General features: G+C 26.3%; 1 protein-coding gene across 5 annotated transcripts in view; it reads right to left on the minus strand.

Annotated features, from left to right (window-relative positions):
- LOC127287470 (protein dead ringer) overlaps positions 1-23,009 on the minus strand; it is a 125,018-nt gene that overhangs the window by 27,775 nt on the left and 74,234 nt on the right. For 3 of the 5 annotated variants that reach the window (XM_051314412.1, XM_051314415.1, XM_051314410.1), the window contains exons 4-5: positions 16,585-16,686; positions 1,341-1,413 (exon numbers count right to left, since the gene is read on the minus strand). In XM_051314412.1, the coding sequence (XP_051170369.1) occupies positions 1,341-1,413; positions 16,585-16,686 (175 nt within the window). The remainder of the gene's footprint in view (positions 1-1,340; positions 1,414-16,584; positions 16,687-23,009) is intronic. The other 2 variants (XM_051314414.1, XM_051314413.1) reach the window with 1 other exon arrangement.

The raw sequence follows: 23,009 nt of genomic DNA on the forward strand, positions 1-23,009 counted from the left end.
ATTTCACACCTCGTAATTATTAAACAAAATTCGCAATTTTTTTTTTCTAAAAAAAAATTTGAATTTCGATTTTTTACTTTAATTAAAATTTCTACATAAAAGTAAAAAATTTGTAATTCTTTTCTGTAAAAAGAAACTGCGGAATAAAAATTCGGTCAGAATTTTTTTTTTTAGGATAAAAATTGAAATTCTGTTTTTTTTTTTTTTAAAGAGATGAAAAAAGAAGAAAAGACGATGACAGTCGTTGATTCAATCGTCTCTAATTATTGCTGAGAAGACACGCAGGGACAATAATAGCATCAGTCTCAGACTCTGATGTTACGGGCGGGAAAATTTAAGAGATAGAGAGAGGGAGGAAAAAAAAAAGAAAGGGATGACACTTCTCCTAGCGAGTTGATTGATGGACGAGTCGCCATGTTTATAATTAGAGGCTAACGTTTCCGGTCCCTTTACTAACTTGCCACTTGCTCGTATCGAACACATCGTTTAAATTAATCTCTTTCTCTTTCTTGCTCTCGTATCTCAAAAAGCCATATAGTATACGCGCGTGACTGATTTTGACGCATTTGCAATGTATTCTTCATTTCTCTCTTTTGTCTCTCGTCTCTTTTTGGCTCCCGCCAGCAACAAATCGATCAGAAATCCAATTTATAACAACTGTTTTCGTATCAATAAAAATTTTTTTTAATTAATTTATTTCAAGCAGGTGTTAGCAATTGAATTCATTTCGAGAGATTATTATTGTATTTTGCATATACTTTTTAATTCAAATACATACCTAAAAAAGAAAAAATAATTTCCCTTATTATATAAATCTGATCTAATTTCAAAAAAAAAAAAAAAAAAAAATTTGTTTCATTATCACTGAATTTTCAAAAAAAAGAAAAACAATATTAATGCTTGTGAACAAATTTTAATTCCCTTCAATTATTGCGTCAAAAACGCAAATGAAAACGGAAATACGCTTCTGTTTATTTCCCTTTATTTTTTAATTTAAATTTTCAGCAGATGCGTATATGACATTATCGAACCTTTTACCCACGTGGTTAAGTATATGTAGAATAAGTTAAATAATCCACGTGTGCAGGAAACGTAATGCGGGTCGCGGATACACGTGTCTTTGACCGTTTCAATTCACGTGTCTTGAATATTAATTAATATTTATTTCTCGAAACTATTTATAAATTTTTTTTAACTCTTTTTTTTCAAAAAAAAATATATATTTTTTACCAGAATATATATTTTTCATATATAGTACGTAATTTTTATATATTCTGAAAAAATATTTCTATTTTTTCAAATTATTATAAATTTTTATTTAAAAAAAAAAAAAAACTTACCCCTCTTTTGCATAAAACTGAAAAGATCATCGAGAAACTCCTTTCTGCTTGGATCATTGTTGATCTCGTACAGCTAAAAATAAAAAAAGAAAATTAATTTTTTCTATAAAAACAAAAATGGAAAAAATAAACGAACAATAAATTATTTAATAATAATAATAATGAAATTGTAACAATTTGAATTTTGAATAAAACAAATATTTCTCTCTCTCTCACTTTGTGTAACAATTTTAATACACAAACACATCTCTTATATATATATATACGAATAAATAACAGTCACAATCAATCATTCAGACATCTAAAATAATAACTTAATAGTAGCGAAAATAATTCAGTGAACCGCTGGATATAACGTAGGCGTGAATTCCGTCGCCGACAACATTGTAAATGATGTCATACTTAAGCTGAAAATACAAAATTAACGGAAAATTGTGTTATCAATTTTAAATTGAAAACAAAATTTTTTTTTTACTTTTTCAAAAAAACACAATTTTATTATACTGATGGGAAAATCAAATTTTAATTACAATATTCTAAATAATTAATATTTATTAAAAAAAAATTTATTTATTATAAAAATAAATAAATAGTTATGAAATAAACAGAAATGAAAACAAAAATTCGGACAATATAAATAATAAGGGTTGAAGAAACATTATTATTCTAAAGTACAACACATTTGGATAATAAAAACAGAAGTGAAACGAGTGTGCTCATAGCGACAGACAGATTAGTTAGAACCGATTATTAATGATACCGTTTAACCCGCGCCTCAGAGAGTCCGATTCTTCCCCCCCCTTTTTTTTTGTATGTGCGCCTGTGAGAAGGACCAAGAGCCCCTTAAGGCTAAAGCAAAAGCATATTATCATATTTGTTATGTACGATGTGCTACATCTAATCTGAGAACCTCTAATTGCTTTTATAATACGATACCCATCCCTTAAATGCTTGCTCGACAAACCACTATCACTCTTTTCTTGATTTCTCACAGCTCAAAAGAAACAAAAAAAAAAAAACTATACTAATAAATAAATACCAAGAATTTATATCCAACAGTCATTCATTTTCATTTTTCATAGTTTGAATAAAAAAAAAAATTTTCACGGCTCATTAAAATTAATTTCTTCTTCTTTTATCAATTTTTCAAAATCTAATTTGGAAATAAAAAATTGATTTTCATAAATAGGGAATGAAAAATTAAAAATATTTTAATTTTTTTAAAAGTTGTATTCAATAATACAATTTAATAATTTAATATTTAATTGCAATTTCAAGAGTGGATGTTAAAAAAAATTTTTAAAAAGGGAGAATTTTCTTTTGGAATTTATCTATATGAATTTTTTTTATCTTACGTTCTCTTCCCCTTGGGGTTAATATTTAATTCACAACCCGCCAAAAGTCGTATGTTATTTCTCATTGCACAAATCATTAAAAGAAATAAAAAAAAAAAGACAAGTGTCGAATTGTTAAAATTATGACTAAATAAAGAAGCGAGTAATTGTTTTTTCTCAACAGTTATCACTTATTATATTTGTTCCTCGTTCTTTATTAGTGCGTGTAACAAGCATTATTTATTTTATTTCAAATTACTGTCAATATTTATCAAAAACAATATATTCAATAAATTTTTGTCAAGATATTTTTTTTAAATAAATAAATTTTTTACGTTTCCAAATTTTTTTTTTTATTTAAACAATTTACATTCTTTTTTTTAAATTCTTCCAAAAAAAAGTATATGAAAATATATAAATAGTGTATATAATTCCCAAGATTTCGAAAAAATTAATTCCAGAACCTTTTTTTCTTTCTCTCTCGCACGAGTTTTGAAGACTAATCAATAATATTCCAAACAATGAAAAATTGGATTGAAAATTCGATCGTAGACGTTTTATTTTATTTATTCATTTTTTTTTCTATATAGACAGATCGATCGTCCACTTTCATTTCATATGCAATTAGTCGAAGGCGGGAGATCTGAGAAATGATCGGGTCAGCAGGATCGTGATCGTCCGATCATTTATCCGCACATATATTATTCCATTCAGTTTTCATGGCAACGCCCTCGCGCATCCAGAACAGCATTTCTCAAGGGCCATTTTGTACCATTTTCTTGAAGAGTTTTTTTTTTCTTTTTTTTTTTGAGTGTACCTTTCGTTAGTTCACGAGCGATGAGCTCGTTAGAGAAGAGAGAAATCAAAAAAAAAGAGGGACAGAGGAAGGGGGATGAAACCAGTAAATATTGATTGATCTACCGTTGAAGAGAGATGAACCACACGGCATTTAAATGAAAAGTGAAGATTGAAAAAAAAGGCAACCAAGAGATACATCTTCACTTCATTTTTGATCTTTCAAATGGAAGGTAAAAAGAAAATCGGACCGCAATTATATTTTGGATTTGAAAATTAATAAATTATTAAATTTTCAATTATATAATAATAAAATGCATGGTCTGTTCTTCTGTCCTAACTTGAAGTTGGCCTTTTCTGATTTCACGTGTTTTTTTGAATAGTAATCTTATGACGTGTCAAATTTTGACAATTCTTTTTCTCATTTTTGCCAAAGTTGTATAATTGTGTTTACAAATTTCGGAATAAGTTTCTTTAAAATTCCAAATTCGAAAATTCAATTCACGAAGCTGAAGTACACAACGTTTACCAACGAAATTTTTTTTAAAGTTGTATATTGATTCAAAAATTGTATACAAATAGAAAAAATTTATGATGAGAAAAAAGATGCGCCCGGAAATTTCGTACAAGATAGTAATTTGAAAAAAATTTATTTTTAAAAATTAATTTTTAATGTTTGAAATTATTAAATTTCAAAAAAAAATAAATTTTCGATGGAAAATTTTATAAATAATTAAATTTTAGATGCTTTTAAATTCAAATTATTGAAAATTCAATTAATTTTGAATTCAAATTTTTGAGAATAATGAAATTTTATTTTATTTTAAATTTGAAAAATAATTGAATTTCAGTTCATTTTGAATTGAAAATTTTAAAAAATAATTGAATTTTATTTCATTTTAAATTGAAAACTTGGTAAATAATAATTAAATTTTAAATTGAAAATTTTGGATAATTATTGGATATTTAATTGATTTTGAATTAAAATTTTAGGTAATAATTGAATTTTAGTTTATTTTGAATTGAAATTTTTAAAAAAATAATTCAATTTTATTGTGATATATTTTTTTAAATTATAAACTATTGTTAAATTTCATAAAAATTTTAATTGAAAAATAATTTTGATATAATTTAATTTGTGATGTATTTTATTAAAATTATTAAAAATAATTAATTTAGTGAAGAATCATTTTAGTTCAAAATTTGTTAAATAATTGAATTGAAGAAGATCTGAAGAAGATCTAAATTTTATACTAAAAAAATGTATTTTATTTATATTCTTTTTCAAATGTAAAAAAAATCGCATTTTATTAAAATAAGTCGATAAAAGTCGTATTTTTGAAAAAAGTCGGAAAAATTCGAATAATCCGAGGCCTGTAAACATATAATTTTCATTATTATCATTTAATATGTAATAATATTCTAATAAATTAAATTATTATTGATAATATTAATCTTTAATTTCTTTATAACAAACAATTAAATAGTCAATTTGGCGCGCTTGCGCGCGTTTAATTTTGCTAGTTAATTTAATAAAATCATTAATAAATTCATTAAGACAAAAATTAATTAATAAATATGTCAATTAATTAAATTAATTTGAAATTAAATTAAATTTACCATTTTTTTGCGATTTTGATATATTTTACTAGCTTGAAAAAAATTATTCTTGGTGGAATTTTTATAACTTTTGCCCTTCTTTATCTTGGAGGGGAAAAAAAAATTTGTATATCTAGTAAGTGGGTATTATAAAACTCAGGTGAAATGCATTGTGGAATATTGCGTTCTTCGTAGGCCAATTTGCCTCAACGATACTATTACTACAACAACAACTACTACTAGTGGGGTAAAACAGCCGGTTATCAGCACTCGTTATCAGCCGGAAGAGCAGCATATCTCAATCTCTGCGCGCGGATACTATACATATATAAATGTATATATACGAAAGAGTTGTGCGCATCGATAATTATTGCTCGTAAAACTAGCGACGTGTGCCGCTGAAAAGGGATCCTGCACACACACGATTCGCTCAACGCACTCGGATGCATAAAAAAAAAACTGCAAAAAAAAAATTCCCAGCTTTCCTGCTCAAATTTTTTAATATACATTTAGAAAAGAAACGCATCCTCCATGATAATTAATAATAATTTTCTTCCATGAAAATTCTAATTCTAAACAAAATAAAAACAAAACAACGAAAATGAAATTAAAAAATTAATAATGAAAAAGAAAATATGTTTTCAGAAAATTTTCTTCAATGAAAATTATAATTCTAAACAAAAAAACAAAACAACGAAAATGGAATTAAAAAATTAATAATAGAATAGAAAATATGTTTTCGAAAAATTTTCTTCAATGAAAATTATAATTCGATGAAAAGAAACCAAAAAGAAAATATCAAGAATGGAATTAAAAAATAATTTAAAATGAAAATTATTATTTTCGGAAAATATTGATATGAAAATCTCAACGACCCCTAAGACCTTTATGTCAGAAACGATTGGCGCCATTTTCCCATGAGGTCACAAAGTTCTCTATCTTTATACATGCAATAGTTGAAGTTAAAAAAAAAAAAAAATTTTTTTTTTAACGAGATGATAATAATAATAAAGTGAAATTTCCGTGTTGCTATTTTCCTGACATTGAATATATTCGGACTCGGGCGATTCACGTTTTTTTTTCTTTTTTTTTTTTTATTTTACTTTATATAATTATCTTAAATATCTTGCGATATCTTTTTTTCATTTTTTAAATAGTTATTTGATTATCGAGGTCAAAAGATTTGTGGAGGTCAACTTCCGATCGTAAAGTTTTAAGGGCGCGCGCGTCTTCATAATCTCCGCGCTCGACATAAGAATAATGAGAAAAATAAAGACTTTTACAAAGAACAAAAATGCCTTCAGGGGGTTTGTATATAGATAAGAAAAAGATTAACACCTTTTTTTTTTATTCTTTTCAACGAAAAATATTTGAGCTTGAAGAAATTGAAAAAATTGTTCAATTTAGAATTTTTTCTCTTTTTTCAATAAAGGGGAAATTATTCTTTTAGACAATAAATAATAAAAGAAGAAAAAAATTACTAAATTTAATTTACCAGAAATAGTAGAAAAAAAGATTTATTAATTAATTAAAATCAAAGTAAAAAGGAATTTGAAAGCAAAATAATTCATTAATAAAAAAAATATATATATAAAAAAAATTAAAGTCGACGTAAATAAAAATAAAAAATATAATAAATAAATAAAATTTGAAGAATGGGGTTAAATTGTGGGTGGCGAAGAAAATGAACGCAGACATTTTGTTTGAAGAAAAAAAAAAGTTAGAGGGGATATCAAGATCGAGCGCGTTATATACAAGCGGCCATAATAGCAAAACCACCAACCATCATCATTATTATTATCATTATTATACATGCTTCCACAGGGCATTAAAGATAGCCTCTGCGTATAATTATGATCATTATACTGGAAATTCATGGCGTCTTGGTGTTATGCCTTCTATGCAAAAATTTCCATAGAGAAAAATTGAATGCTACACATAACAACGACAATCACCGACCTCCTCGTGTATCTACAATCTACTTAATATTTGTTTTTTTTTTTTTTCTAGAACCAGAAAAAAAATTTCGATAACATCATCGAATCATTTTTTTTTCTTTTCTAATTATTCACCAGGCGAGAACAAATGTTAATCTTTGAAATTGTTTTTAATTTATTTTTTATAATTTTACGAAAAGTAAAAGTAAAAAAATTAATTTTCATAATTAAAAAACGAAAAAGAAAAAAAAAACAGCAGATCGGTACTAAAAAGAGTATAATAATGAAAAATTTTAAAGCGTATCATTGATCGAAGGCCTTCTTCAGGGACAATGATATAAAAAAAAACAGAGAGAGAGAGACGATTCGTTTCCCGGCAGGGCGATTATATTGCAGGATAATAGTTTTGCGGTGAATCGAGGGATGTTAATAATTGCAAGCCGCGGGTGTCTCTCTGTGGCTTTCGAAGAAAATAGAGTGGTCTCTTAGTGTTATAAGAGAGGAGACACAAGATGTTCTCTTGTGTGCAATGAGCGAACCAAACAACAAAACGACAAAAGCAAGTGAAAGAGAGACAAATTGCCGCGAATTCTCATTATTGGGGCAAAATCAATCGGCTTTATCTCCCAGCGATATCGTTTCGTGGAAAGAGATAAACCCCAGTCTAATCCGGATGAGTTTCTCTCTACTGAAGAAAAAAAAAGAGAGAGAGAGAGAGAGAGAGAGGAGCTTCACACTTTTCCACATTTCGATTCTTTTCAATTTTCCTCATTTTGTCATTGAATGGAGCTTTTCTTTTTAAACTTTTTTTTTTCTCTTTCTCCAAAACCTACGGAAAATTAATTATTAAATTTGAAAATAGGAAATTAATTTTATGAAAAGATTTTTTGACGAGAGAGAAATGTTGGGTGTAGGTCATGTTTAGAAACACGCGAATGTGGTTATGGGAAGAGGGACAACGAAGAAGAAGAAGAAGAAGAAGAAGAAGAAGAAGCGCGAACACGCAAGAGAAGCGGCTGTCACTTGTCATATAATTCTTAGCACGAGCCCCGAAGTCAAAGACGATTTACAATTTTTTTTTTTTTTTTTATACCGTAAGAGAGAGAGAAGTTGCCTAGAAACGCCTAGTGAGACGGTTTTGACATGTTTTTACCGCAAATGCGTATTATCCATCTCATGTGTATTCTATTTTGTCAGCCACGTGTGATTAACCACGTGTGTCATTTCATAGTTTCGAAACCCTAAAAAAAAAAAAAAAAAAAAAATTATTGATAACAAATACCGAAATTCCTTTCTGTAAGGAAAACAAAAATTAGTGCAAAACAAAAATTAGTACGAAACAATAATTAGTACGAAACAAAAATTAATACAAAACGAAAATTAGTACGAAACAAAAATTAATTAGAAAAGTAAATAAATTACAATTAGTACAAAACAAAAATTAGTACGAAATAAAAATTAATACAAAACGAAAATTAGTACAAAACGAAAATTATTACGAAACAAAAATTAATTAGAAAAGTAAATAAATTACAATTAGTACAAAACAAAAATTAGTACGAAACAATAATTAGTACGAAACAAAAATTAATACAAAACGAAAATTAGTACGAAACAATAATTAGTACGAAACAAAAATTAATACAAAACGAAAATTAGTACGAAACAACAATTAATAAGAAAAGTAAATAAATTACAATTAGTACAATACATAAATTAATTAAAAATTTAATAAATTACAATTTTTATAATAATTTAAATATTTAAATAATTTAATTAAATATCTATCAATAAAAAATATTTAAATCCCAAAATAATAAATTATTTATTTAAATAAATTATTTAAATTAAATATTAATAAAAATATTAAATTTAAAAATATATTTTTCATCAATTAAATATTTATAATACATTTAATATTTCTGATTTGTATTTTTCTTTGTTATTTATTTTCTCTTTCTAATTCTACATATATTTTCTTTTCTTTAAATACACAATAGAAAAGAAAAATTGATAGATATTATATTTTTTTTTTTAGAAGGGCCAACGACTATATTTGTTTATTATTTCGATTCAAGTCACCGTGATTTCACGTGGTTCTATTATTATATTTATAATATTGAAACGAGACGAAAGACAAATCGTGAACTAGTCCAAAAAAAAAAAAAAAAAAAAAAAAAAATGAACATTAGACCGCCCACCGAGATGTAAATATACCAAATAGAAAGGAAGAAGTAAAAAACCGAAAGAGGGAGAGAGAAATGAAAAAGGTAAATAAAGAAGTGAAGATGAAAAGAACTATACGCTACTCTCGTCTCCCACTCGAGAAAAGGAATTATTGGGCGGTCAACATAAAGCGTGTTTAGGTGCGATTTAATATTTCCAGCTACGGGCATAAAATCCCAATCCTCCTTATATCGAGACTCAAGAGAGACTCGTCAACTTTTTTCTCTTTTTTTCTCTCTCTTTCTCTCTCTCTCTCTCTCTGCTTCGTTCTTATCCGGAAAATTCATAGAAATTATAATCGAATGATGAAAATCAAATTTTCTTTCTCCTTTCGAATTTTTCCCCAACAAAATATTCCTGAATTGAATTAATTAATTTTTGGAAATTGATTTTTTTTCCTCTTTTCGAATTTTTCCCAAACAAAATATTCTTGAATTAGAAGATGAATTTTTTTTGTAAATTATTCTTTCGAGAAAATTGGAGGGATTAATATTGTATGATCAAAAATAGAATTTCCAGGAATTATTAGAAAATTTTGCAAATATTTCCCCTTGAATATGCATGTTCCTTCATTTCGTTGATACAATTTATCTTGTCACATTTTCGTCTTATAACAAACGCTCAAAAATTCCAGTGCGGTTTCACGGCATTAGAGGGGAGATTCTTGTAATGCTTGTTGTTGTTGGCATCGAACCAATTCTCGTTTTCCAGCTTCCACACATACAAAATAATAATAATAATAATAATGTCCTTATCAAAAACTGAGGTACAATGTACCAAGATTATAAAAATATTTTCACTCATATTTTTCAAACTTTCTGCAAAATAAAAAGAATAAAATTGTAAAAATTCCTTTCTGAAAATTATTATAAAGATTTTGTGTTTCGATTTTTAAAAAATGATTCGATATATATGATTCAGAAAAAAGAAAATCACAAAAATTTATCGAAAAAAAATGAAGATTCACTAAAGAAAAAAAATTATAATCGATGCATCCGGAAATGTCTATTACACCGCAAAAATCATTCGTTACTCCCTGTTAAATTCGCTCGTAAATACCGTAAGAGAGAATAAGAACTAATCGCGCAGGGAAAAAAAAAGAGAGAGACAAGAGACTCATTGATTCATTTCTAATTTCACGGCAATGCTTTCTTATGACAGTATTTATTCTTTCTCGATAATTACAAAAATCTCTTATTGTTCATTAAAAATATTTTTTTAATAATCCAAATATTTTCCATTCTAAAAGAATGGAAACATTTTTGAAAATTGCATACATTTTCCAAAAATGTTAATCAATTCTTTTTCTCATTTTTTTGAATTTATTTTTAATAAAGAGAAATTTTGAAGAAAAAAAATCAGATTTCGAAAAAAAAAAGAACAAAATTATAACAAAGTTTCTTTCATTGGACATTGATTGACAATAAATCGGGTAATAAAAATGAGAAATTTTAATTGAAAATCGATTGAAAGAAAGTTTTTTGGGACGAAACATCGTAAACGCGCGAGCCGATTTTTTTTTTTTTTCTGAAGGCGGACCAAAAGGCGGAAAGTCAAGTCATATTTTACGTCAACGCGTTAATTGATCCTCGATCCTTCTTCTTTTATAAAGTGCCGCATAATTTTATTTCGCGTTTGTCCTCTTATAAAATGTTAAATTAAAAGCTTCAAGAGAGGGCCAGTAGCACTTTTAATAATAGAGAAAGAAAGAAGAAAAAAAAAAAGAACCGACCTGATGCCTCGCCCGTCTTTTATCGGCATGTCGCGATCAAATTGGATTTGCTACCGAATTAAAACTGGAATATAACTGCTTGTAAATCATCATCGTTATATTAATTTTTTTCAAAATAATTTTGATTGTTTAATATTTCTCAAAAAAAAAAATTTCAAAGGATTTTGTAATTTTATTTTTGAAATTGAAGGAGGGGAAAAAAAATTTTAATATGAAATTTCTATATTTAATACAAGAGGTGAGGAAAAGATATCGCGTCGGCAGGGATCAAATAAAAAAATTTCGATTGCAATAAATCAAGGTATAAATAACGAAGGGACAGATGGGTCGAGAAGGTTAGTTTCTCTCTCGCGCGCCGAAACTGCAATCGAATCTCAAAACCTTATAAAGTATGGAGCGAAAAACGATCAACGGATATTAATGTCCTTCGCCCCAAGGATCGTGTCTACAATTTTTATATGTTACATTTTAAAGAATGTTAAACTAAATTTTTTTTTTCTAAAAAACCTTTTTTTTCATTCTTTATCTTTCGAAATAGAAAAAAAATTGGTTACGACATTTTACTGAGGAAAAAAAAAATTATTTCCTCGTGGGAAAATATTTCGCGATCCTTTTTTTCGAAAATATAAATATCCCACGCAATAAACAGGGTCCTCATTGTCTATTGGGAAGTTCATCATGGGAACACTTGACTCGAATCATTTTACACAAATATAGATATATATTTGTGAAATCTTGAGGAAGGGGGCTCTCTTATTAACGAGGAAGCGAAACAACTCGCACCAATGTGCTAATCGAACGAATATACACATTTCTCTTCAGACAAAATGCATCGGCCATGTTTGTATTCACAAGACTCGTAAAATATCCTCTATATGACCTGCGATGATTCCTTATATCTTCCACACTGAGTCTCATAAGAGATGCGAGCAATTTAATACTCGTTCTTTTTTTTTTTTTTTTTTTTTGGTCGAAGAGAGAAGAAATCAATATAATATATTAGGTGTATCGACAGATGCTAAATTTAGCAACTGGATTTGCTAATTTGATAATTTAATTAGAACCTGAATTACCACGATGATGAATTTCCACGTGAGCTAAGTGAATTAGCGAATCAAAGGAGTTTTATATATGCCGTTAGCATTGAAATGTCTGGGATATCAGTTTTTTTTATCAGATCGCGCAAGTTCTTTATATTTCTTTAAAGTCGGATTTCAAGTTCTTTTTAGAAAAAAAACTGTTGTTTGTTAAACAAAAAAATAATTAGAATTTTTTATTTTCAAATATTTTAATTATTTTTTAGATGAATTTTTGAATTAAAATTTGATAGATTTTCTTTTTATACAATTTTTTACTAAACAAAATTTGTAGCTACCGAATTTTTGTCATATTTTTAGTTTACAGTCATTTTTGTAAATTCATCGAATTTTAATTTGTCTGAATGTTTAATTAATAGAATTTTTAAAGACGAATTTTCATTTGTCCGAAATTTTAAAAAAATCGACGAATTAACAATCGATTTAGGCGAATTTTGATAAATTAAAATTCTCTCAAAATAAAAATTCATATGTCATTTAAATGATAATAAAATAAAAATTCTGACAAAAATCGGTGGCGAAAAATTTTTGATTAAAAATTCGTATAAAAAAATTTTTTAAAAAAGAACAATACAATTTCGAAAAGAACCGAAATTTGGAAAAACCGAATCAATAAATAATTAATGAAATTTTGATTAATTTGAAATTATCGTTTTTTTAACGCAAGGACGATAAACGAAGAAGAAGAATAAAAAAAAGAAGAAGATTGGAAATAAAGGCGCTGGATTGGATATTATGAACAAGTCACAGGCAGTTAGCGCGTGTTTACACGAGAACGTTATGTAGCCGGCGACCTCACAGAACAGTCTCTTCGCGATGCAGAAGAGAACGTTTCTATTTGTCCGAGGAGGAGAGCTTCCTTCTCTCTTTTTTCGTTTTTATCGTTTCTCCCTCACACGATATATATATATATATATGGGTCTTTCTCTAATGATCCTCTTCTTGTCCCTTCGTTCCTCACCTTCAAGAGATCTCTCCTCTACATCGCATAATATAATGACCCCTCTCCTCAAAGTCCAGTCAAGCGAACGCTAACCAGAGGCTCCCTTCTTCTTCTTTTTCTTCTTCTTTCTCATCCGGAGATTGATATTTAAATGTGACCAATTACCCAGAAGAATAACCACTCCTTGCGCATCTCTTTTAATATTTTATATATATATTTCGTTTTCCTCTATAGAAAAAGAGAGAAAAAATTAAATCAATGACGAAATATAATTTTTTGATTTCTTGAATCAATCACACGTCAACATGATCATGTTTAATCTCATGATATTATAATAAAAAAAAAAAAAAAAAAAAAATGAAAATGGAATCCTCAAGTCCATTAATTATCTCGTCCTTCGTTTATAATTATTGAAAAAATATATTCTATTCAAATCTTATCTTCTTGGTTTGTTTCATCATCAATTTTGAAGATTAATCTCAACTCGTTATATAGTTCTTATTATAGTGAAAAAAAAGAGAGAGAAGAAATATTTTAATATCTTTAAAAATAATTCAAATTAGTAAAAAAAAAATAAATTTAATAAAACTCTGCAAAATAAAAATTCTTTGAGGAAAATTCAATTCTATAATCAATTTTCTCTTTCTCCTTTTTTTTTAGATAAAACCATTAATTTCCAATTAGGTAATTTTACCGAAATTTTCCATTTAATTTTTCTTATCTACTATCTTACCATCTTTTTTTTCAGCAACCAATCCCCGGAGATGGTTTATAATAAAAGAATGGACTCACCAAAAAGGTAAATGAAGCTTTCTCCAAAAATTGTTAAATGGAAACGTTTTCTTACCTGAAAGCAAAAATAAAAATAATGAGTTATAGAAAGAAAGAAGAAAACATTTAAATATTATAATCGGTAAAAATAATAATTTTTTTTTTTCAAATATATATATATATATATATATATATATATATATATATATATATATATATATATATATATATTGATATGAGAAAATTGCATATTTTGTTGAAAGAGAAAAAGATTACAATCTATGTATATATAGAGAGGATATAAATCATTGTGTAAATCATGGAAGAAATCACTTTTAGTGCTGTTTAAGATAATAGTAAATCCTAATCGTATATAATATAAACGAGAGAAAGAGATCCTTGTGATAGATCGCGTGAAGCATGCGAGGATGGAATCATCATCATCCAGGAGTATTTCACGCAGGAACGATCACACGAATCCTTATTTGGCGCCCTAGAGCAAGACAGAAAGTCAATTTGACACGCACAATTCTTTTTTTTCGGTGGAGGGCGAAGAAGAAGAAAATAAGAAGAAGGACAATAAACGCTAATCCGACAATAAACGCATCTGAATCCGAGCCAAGTGTATAATTCGCGAACGAGAGAGAGAGAGAGAGAGAGAGGAAGAGAGAGAGAGAGAGCTTATTATGTAACTAACCAAGGCGTATATATGATAAAACTAGAATTAGACTGACCGTGTAGTCGACGCATTAAAGCTGATAAATTGTCACATTTAGTCACTAAATAATGAGCTTTTCTCTTTTTGCTTATGTTTCCTTGTGGATAAAACAAATTTTCTTTAATACTCTTATTACTATCTTATTAATCAGGATCAATTTTCTTCTCTCTGTTTTTGACGATTATCCTCCCACACTCGATTTTCTACTTCTAATAATAATTTACCCTTTTTTAATTATTTTCCAAACAAATAGAATTTGAAAAAACAAAATACACATTCAGAAATTCTAATTCTAATAATAAATACTCAAAAATAAAAATTATTTTAATTATTTTATACACAAATAGAATTTGTAAAAATTATTATTTCAAAGAATTTTTTTTTTCATCTACAACCAGAATCGATAATTAAATCATAATTCGAAATTATTTTTATTTTCAAAATTCTCAAAAATCGTAAAATTTATACATAGTCTACAAAAATTAATCTTCTCTCGAAAAAGAATTTCTCGAGGATAAAATCAATAAAATGTTATTTAATGAAGAAAGAAAAAAGGGGATTTAATTTACGGATTTTTTTTGCTAATATTTTATTTATTTTTTTTTTTTTTTTGATAAAGTTAGCAAAGGTGTTGATCCACTCGAAACATTGTATGTGGAGACCAATGCATAAATAATTGAGGACTATCGATCGTAAAAAATTTCGATTCGAGTCGGTTTTTTATAATAAGGGGGCTTTGGCAAAGGATCTTGATTTCGATCTTTATATAGTTGAGAATTTTTGAGAACGTTAGGAAAATTTTACGATCATTTATATATTTATATGATGCCTGAACTATATACACTAAAAAGTCAAATTTACGTATATGGATGGGAGGAGTGAGAGAGAGAGAGAGAGAGTCAGAGAGGGAACGATATTATTAATAATTTTAATAGCGTCGGCCCTCACAGATCGCCGTTGCCATAAAATCCCGGCTGAGGTGTTGCTACAGTTGATGTAAACGAGCTCTACTTGTGGCCTGTATAAAAATTTTTTTTTCTTTTTTTTTTTGGAACTAACGGCAATTTTATAGACCTCGTTAGAAAAAAATCGGAATTAAACGAATTTTCCATCTATTTTTAATTTAAAATTCGAAATAGTTTAAAAAATAAATAAAAATTATACAAAAATAAATTTTTAAAAATAAATAAATTCCAAAAAATTCTTCAATTTTAATAAAAAATTAATTAAATTCAGAATCGTTAATGCAGTGTTCAAAGAGACAGGAAATGTGTTCGAGAAATCGAGGAATCGAACTATAAAATATTTTTCCAGTAAATTTGTCAATAGCTCTCTCTCTCTCTCTCTCTCTCTCTCTTCCAAGGTTTAGAAAAAAAATTTTTATGACAAGAATCTTTTGAGACAGTTTTGGTAACGATTGAAAATTAGCTGAGAATCGACCTTGGAATCAAAGAAAGAAAACGAGAGACTATAATCGCCGACAAAATGTCAGATCCATTTCCTGATCGTAAAAAAAATGCAACTTTTATGCCCTGCAAATAAAAATATAAATGATCAATAATTTTTTTTTAAATGTTAAAAAAAATTAACAGAATTTTAATCAACAAATTAAAATCTTTTAAAATAACAGCACAATAAAATTATAAAAATAATTTTCTTCTAAACTTTTTATTTTTCCAAAATAATTTTTTTTAATCCCTCTTTTTTTTGGGGAATTAAATTTTTTACGATAAAAAAATTTAAAAATTTAACTGCTCATAAAAAAGGGATGATTTTGTATAGTGTCTTCTTGAAATACTATTATGGAACTGAAGAAATCTTTATTTGCAGTGCATAAATTTTGGCAGAAAAAAAAAATAGTACAAGAGTTTTTTTTTCAACTGTCAAACTTAAATTCACACGCACTAAACAGTCTTTCATGGTACACAAAAATTTATGACTCTCTCGCTTAACATATAAATGAATATCGAGACTATAAAAAAAAAAAATATTTAACGTCCATGACGATTATGTTCACATAACTTTTTTTTTCAATTTTAAAATCACATTTTTTTCAATTAAAAATAATAAAAAAAAAAATAACAAAACAAACCATTCGAAGTTGATTGTCACCCGTCTGCAATTTCATTAAAGATCCTGATGATGAGAAATGTTCCGGCGATAGCATCGTGCAATAATTATTCTCGAAATTTTTCTAAACAAAAGAAAAAAAAATAAAAATAAAAATAGATAAAAAAAAAAATTTTTCACTTGCTTTGAGCAATAAAATATAAAACACAAGATAAAATTTTGAATTTCACTCACGATTTTAACTTTTATAAAAAACTTTTTTTTTTTTGAGTCATTTTTTTAGTAATTAATTAATTAAACATGATTGTCACGTCTCAAGGACGAAATTTTTTTAAAAGAAAAACTTTTTACAGAGCCCCGGCGAATGAGCCAAGGAGCGTGCCATTGGTTTCAGGCCGACTACCATATTCAACTGACTGAAGTCTCAAAATTCCAAGAGATCAGGGTTTGGGATTCTTATATTCCATCTCTTTCTTTTGGAATATAATATGGCCCATGATAGGGTAGTTCCAAGGTCCCCTTCCATCTTTCTTTCTCTCTGTTTTTCCCTATGACACACCTGAAAAATCATCATCATCATCAGGAAATATATTCCTTTCCCCCACTCTTATTTTCTTTCATGAAAAACCTCCCGTTGAGGGAAGAAAGAAATCGTGATCTTATCTCAGAAAAAAATCGTCCTTAAACCATTGTCAACAAAATTCGGACCTTGAAACGAGAGCCAATTTTTCATTATAATTAATTAATAATTCTATCCAACAAAAACTAAATAATATTAATAATAATAAAACCAATTTTTTAATAAACTTGTAAATAAAAAAAAGATTCAAAGAATTAAAGAATATTAATTATGAAAACACAGGCCTCGAATCAACTTAAAGACACAAAAAAGTCATTTTAGTCGATTTATATTCCAAAAAAAAGTGGATTTGTTTTTTATTTTAACAAAAATATTTTACAGATTTTTAATTAAAAAAATTTTTTTTTTAATAATAATCCTTTTCGAAGGGTTAAAGTTGAAATTTTTAGAAATAATTAAATTTCAAAAGATATTGTTAATTTTCAAACAATTATTAAATTTTACAGAACTAAAAATAATTTATCAAACAATTTTTAGAACACATTTTTTAAATTTAATTGAATTTTCAAAGATTTAAAATTGAGATTTTTGAAATTATTGAAAATTCAATTAATTTTGAATTCAAATTATTGAGAATAATGAAATTTTATTTGATTTTAAATTTGAAAAATAATTGAATTTCAGTTCATTTTGAATTGAAAATTTTGGGAAATAATTGAATTTTAATTGAAATTTTGGATAATAATTTAATTTAAGTTTATTTTTGATTGAAAATTTGGATAATTAATTTTGAATAGAAATTTTAGAAAATAATTGAATTTTATTTCATTTTAAATTGAAAACTTGGTAAATAATTGAATTTTAAATTGAAAATTTTGGATAATTATTGGATTTTGAATTAAAATTTCGGGTAATAATTGAATTTTAGTTTATTTTGAATTGAAATTTTTAAAAAATAATTCAATTTTATTGTGATATTTTTTTTTTAAATTATAAACAATTGTTAAATTTCATAAAAAAAATCATTATTATCATTTAATATGTAATAATATTCTAATAAATTAAATTATTGTTGATAATATTAATCTTTAATTTCTTTATAACAAACAATTAAATATTCAATTTGGCGCGCTTGCGCGCGTTTAATTTTGTTAGTATAATTTAATATTTTACGTAATAAATGAAGAATGTTTGAAATGCGTTCAAACCCTTTTTTTTTCTTGTCGACTAGTCTTCATTATTATTATTATTATTATTTTTTTTTTTTTTATTTAAAAAGAGCTAAGGTCGTATATTCTAAAGTAACGAAAAAAGAAAAATTTACTAAACTCATAATACGTATCGATCATCGACGCTTCCCTGTACTTATGTGCACTTTCCAAGAAATATCTGCATCTCGAATGCAAACATCTATGGGTACTTTGAATATTGCATGTGCAAAGGAAATTTCGATTCTAGGAATATAAGCTCTGCGCCTCTTACAAGCGAAGGATTATATTGCCCAGATGCATATGTTGAGATCAGGAGGAATCGATATGTTCAAAGAATATATGAAAATAATAAGCCAAAGAAATAGCAGAAATCACTAACAAAAAACTGTTTCTCTATATACTACACATTATATTTAAAATTCATTCCTCGACGATTATGTTTTACGATTTCTAGATTATTTTCTTACTTTTATTTTTCTCCTTTTTTTTTTTTACATAACTATATTTCGTCGAACAATCAAAAACAATTTCGCAAAATAATTATCTGATTCTGAAAATTGATTTTCGCAATTTTTTTTAAATTTTAATAAAATTAATACCGAAATATATTTTTATATAATTTTTTTTTCGAATTTGGAGTAAAATAAAAATTCATTCATAACTTTCTCAAAAAAGAATTCCAAGACAAAAATACTAACAAAAGCACAATGTAGCAGTAAACAAATGTCCTTCCAAGAAGATTTCAACTTAAAAGAATGAATCAAGAACTTCCGGTTGAATGAGCCAAACTTTAATACCAAACTCGTGAATTACAACAAAGTGTAACAATTTGTGAAGAATTTTTTTTTTTCAACTATTATTATACCGACAAAGTGTTTTTCCATGAGGAGAAAAAAATTTTTTTTTTTTTTTTTTTCTATATTCTAAGAAAAGGAGATCGAGCAGAAATCGGAAAAGCATCTGTTCTCGATGGGGAATGAAGAGTTTTTGGCCCAGGACCTTCCTCAATGTTGTGAGTTTATATATATGTATCGGACATAAGAAGACATCCGTCCGTTCATAATATTCAAGAAAAACAGGTATCTTCGTTTATACCTGACGATTTTCTAATCCCATTTTTGGAGTATTAGATTTAAGCGCAAAATACCCACATCTCTCTCTCTCTCTCTCTCTCTTTAAATTTTACCTGCGAACAAGAAGGAAAACAATTTTCAGATAATTTATAACTTATATTGAAACTTTGCGTTTATTGTTCTCAAAAAGGGGGGGTGGCAATGATTTTCGCGATTTAAAATTTTTGAGTCAAGGTTGTCTCACAAAATTAACGTCTAGATTAACATCTTTGGCACAGTATGGTGTACAATTATTATTATATTTTTGTCCCTTTAGCTGTCAATCCATGGCGCCTGTTTATTCACATCTAAAAATTTACAAATTCTCAATTAATATTTATACAATTTTTTAGAATTTCAAATATTTAAATTATTTATTTAAACTATTTATCAAAATTATTTATTTAAACTACTTATCAAAACTATTTATTTAAACTACTTATCAAAACTATTTATTTAAATTATTTATCAAAAAAAAAGGAATTTACTTTTTGAAAAATGGGATTTTTAGAATTTATTTAATCTCATTTAAGCGGGGAAAAAATCGTAATGGACCTAATTTATGAGAGCATTAATAAAAATAGTTTGAGACTCGGTGGAAAAAAAAAAAAAATCCCGGCGCCATTGGAACATATATAATATTAGGCTACTAGGGTGACTAAATACAAGTTCGTCAAAAAAAAATGTGATTAATCAAGTCCCAAGGTCGTATAATGTCGAGGTAACCAAAAAAGGTATTAACGTTCCTCTGAATCAGAGAGACGAATATAAATTATAAAAGGCGTCTTTTGTTAAGACAAAATAATAATGACACGAAAGAAAAACCATGCTAATGAAAATTTTCCAATACCCCTGAGATAAAATGCACTTGTTTTTCCTAAATTTTCATATTTTTCCAAATTCTCAAAAGATAAAGATTTTTAAAAATTACAGAATTTAATAGTTTCTTTTTGACAATTTAATCAGATTTTTTTCTCCAAAAAAAGGAAAATTTCTATTCTCCATTTTTTAAAAATAATCGAACCTTTTTAATATTTTTAAAGAAATAATTATTTCGCTAGGAATTTTTTTTACCAGATTTGAACACACAAGAGAGAGAGAGAGAAGAAATCGTGCTGTTTCAAAGAAAACTATTATTATTATGAGTCAGACACTCTCTTGACCGCAATAAAGTCATTAAAGTCAATCTTCAATAAATCAATCTCTTTTCCAAACTGATATTATTCGAAACACACACACACACATATATATAAATATATAAATATACACACACAATAACCAAATTGGTCAATTGTTGCCAATTCGGTGACAATTTAGAAATTTACCGATGTCTGGCGAGCCTGGAAAAGTATAAAAGACGTCGTCGCAAAGATTTATTTATTTGCAATTCTATTGGAATTCTTATTGTCAACGATGATCAAGAGAAGAAAATTATTGCCATATTATTATATTGGGGTCACTAAATCGAAAATTTGCAAATACAAATTCTGTTAAATACAAAATTTAATTAAATAAAAATTCTTACAAAAAGAAATTAAAAAAAAAAATGGTATCAAAAATAAATTCAATTAAATGAAAATTAAATCAAATGAAAATTCTATTAAATACAAATTTAACTAAAAATTCTTTTAAAAGAAAAATGGTGTCAACAATTAATTCGATTAGGTGAAAATTAAATTAGAATAGGTAGAAATTTAATTAAATAAAAATTCTTTTCAATAGAAAAATTTGAAGAAAAATTGATATCAAAAATTAAATCGATTAAATGAAAATTAAATTAAATACAAATTTCATTAAATAAAAATACTTATAAAAGAAATTTTTTTTTGGAAAATTGGTGTCAAAAATAAATTCAATTCAATGAAAATTAAATCAAATGAAAATTCTGTTAAATACAAATTTAACTAAAAATTCTTTCAAAAGAAAAATGGTGACAAAAATTAATTCGATTAGGTGAAAATTAAATTGAATGAAAATTCTGTTAAATACAAATTTAACCAAAAATTCTTTTAAAAGAAAAATGGTGACAAAAATTAATTCGATTAGGTGAAAATTTAATTAAATAAAAATTCTTTCAATAGAAAAATTTGAAGAAAAATTAATATAAAAAATTAATTCTATTAAATGAAAATTAAATTAAATACAAATTTAATTAAATAAAAATTCTTATAAAAGAAATTTTTTTTTTTTGAAAATTGGTGTCAAAAATAAATTTAATTAAATGGAAATTTAATCAAATGCAAAATTCTGTTAAATACAAATAAAATGAAATAAAAATTCTTTCGAAAGAAAATTTTGAAACGTTGTAAAAAATAAATTCAATTCAAAATTTAATCAAATGCAAATGCTCTTAAATTAAAATTTAATCAATTGAAAATTTCATTTAATTTCCACGATTACAAAAATCAAAATGAGTATTAAAATTCCAGGATTTGCAAAAAATTCGGTTCAGTAATTTATACTTTATAAGAAAAAAAAATCCCCTAAATAAAAATTTTCAAAATCAATCGTAATTAAAAAAAAATCGTAAAATTGCAGAAAAAAAATTCTCAGCACTAATAAATAATTTCCTTTTCTCTCTAGTGGAATATTAACACACGTTAAATAAACAGAGTTAAGTCAATCGAAAATATAATGAGGAATAAGCACTTATTAAATTATCAAATTCCCTAATGAAAGTCGACGACACTATATACATATATATTTGTGAATATTTAACGGACATCTTCTTCTCTTCAATCAATGCACACAAAACGCAAATGGGAAACTGGAAAAGGTTATAAAAGGTCCATAAATATTTACCAAGTACCCATGAGGAGTAAGAGAGATGGAGCCTTACTAAAAATTCCCTAGAATTGATTCACAGACGTGACGCCGCAAACGTTGTTAGCTTTTCAAATTATACCTGAGATATGCTTGTGTTGTATTTGCTTTAAAAATTAACTATCACCTGAAAAGCAGACCCTTAATAATATACACCATCGCGACTCGAAATATACTTTGTTTTCTAATTATAATATGCCTCAAAAAATAATCTCAATATTTGAAGAATCAAAATTAAATTCCAAAAAAAGGAAACGGATTTTAAATTGAAATCGAAAAAAAAAAACAGGAAATCATTTTCGAAATAGGTGCTAATAGACATTAGGGAATCTTGGAAACAGCAATTTTGAGTATAAAAATCTCGAAAATAGAAATTTTATTTTATTTTCAATATTGCATAAAAAAAGAAATAATTTTTAAGAGTAAAAATAGAGGAAATTGAGGGAAAAAAAGCGAAAATGAAAACGAAAATAGAGATTTTATTTTATTTTCAATATTGCATAAAAAAAAAATAATTTTCAACAGTAAAAATAGAGGAAATTGAGGGAAAAAAAGCGAAAATGAAAACAGAAAATATGTATAATTTTCCATTTGCAGAGACTATTTGGTATTCAGAGCATGTGCGAATATTAGGTGTAAGGTAAAAATTATTTCAACGAATAGCCGCTCTTTTGTTGTTCTCTCTCTGATAAAATATAAACAAAAAGTGAAAAATGAAAAT

This window comes from Leptopilina boulardi, unplaced genomic scaffold, assembly GCF_019393585.1.
Source record: "Leptopilina boulardi isolate dan_hultmark-lab unplaced genomic scaffold, ZJU_Lbou_2.1 LbouV2_370, whole genome shotgun sequence".
NCBI classification, from domain to species: domain Eukaryota; kingdom Metazoa; phylum Arthropoda; class Insecta; order Hymenoptera; family Figitidae; genus Leptopilina; species Leptopilina boulardi.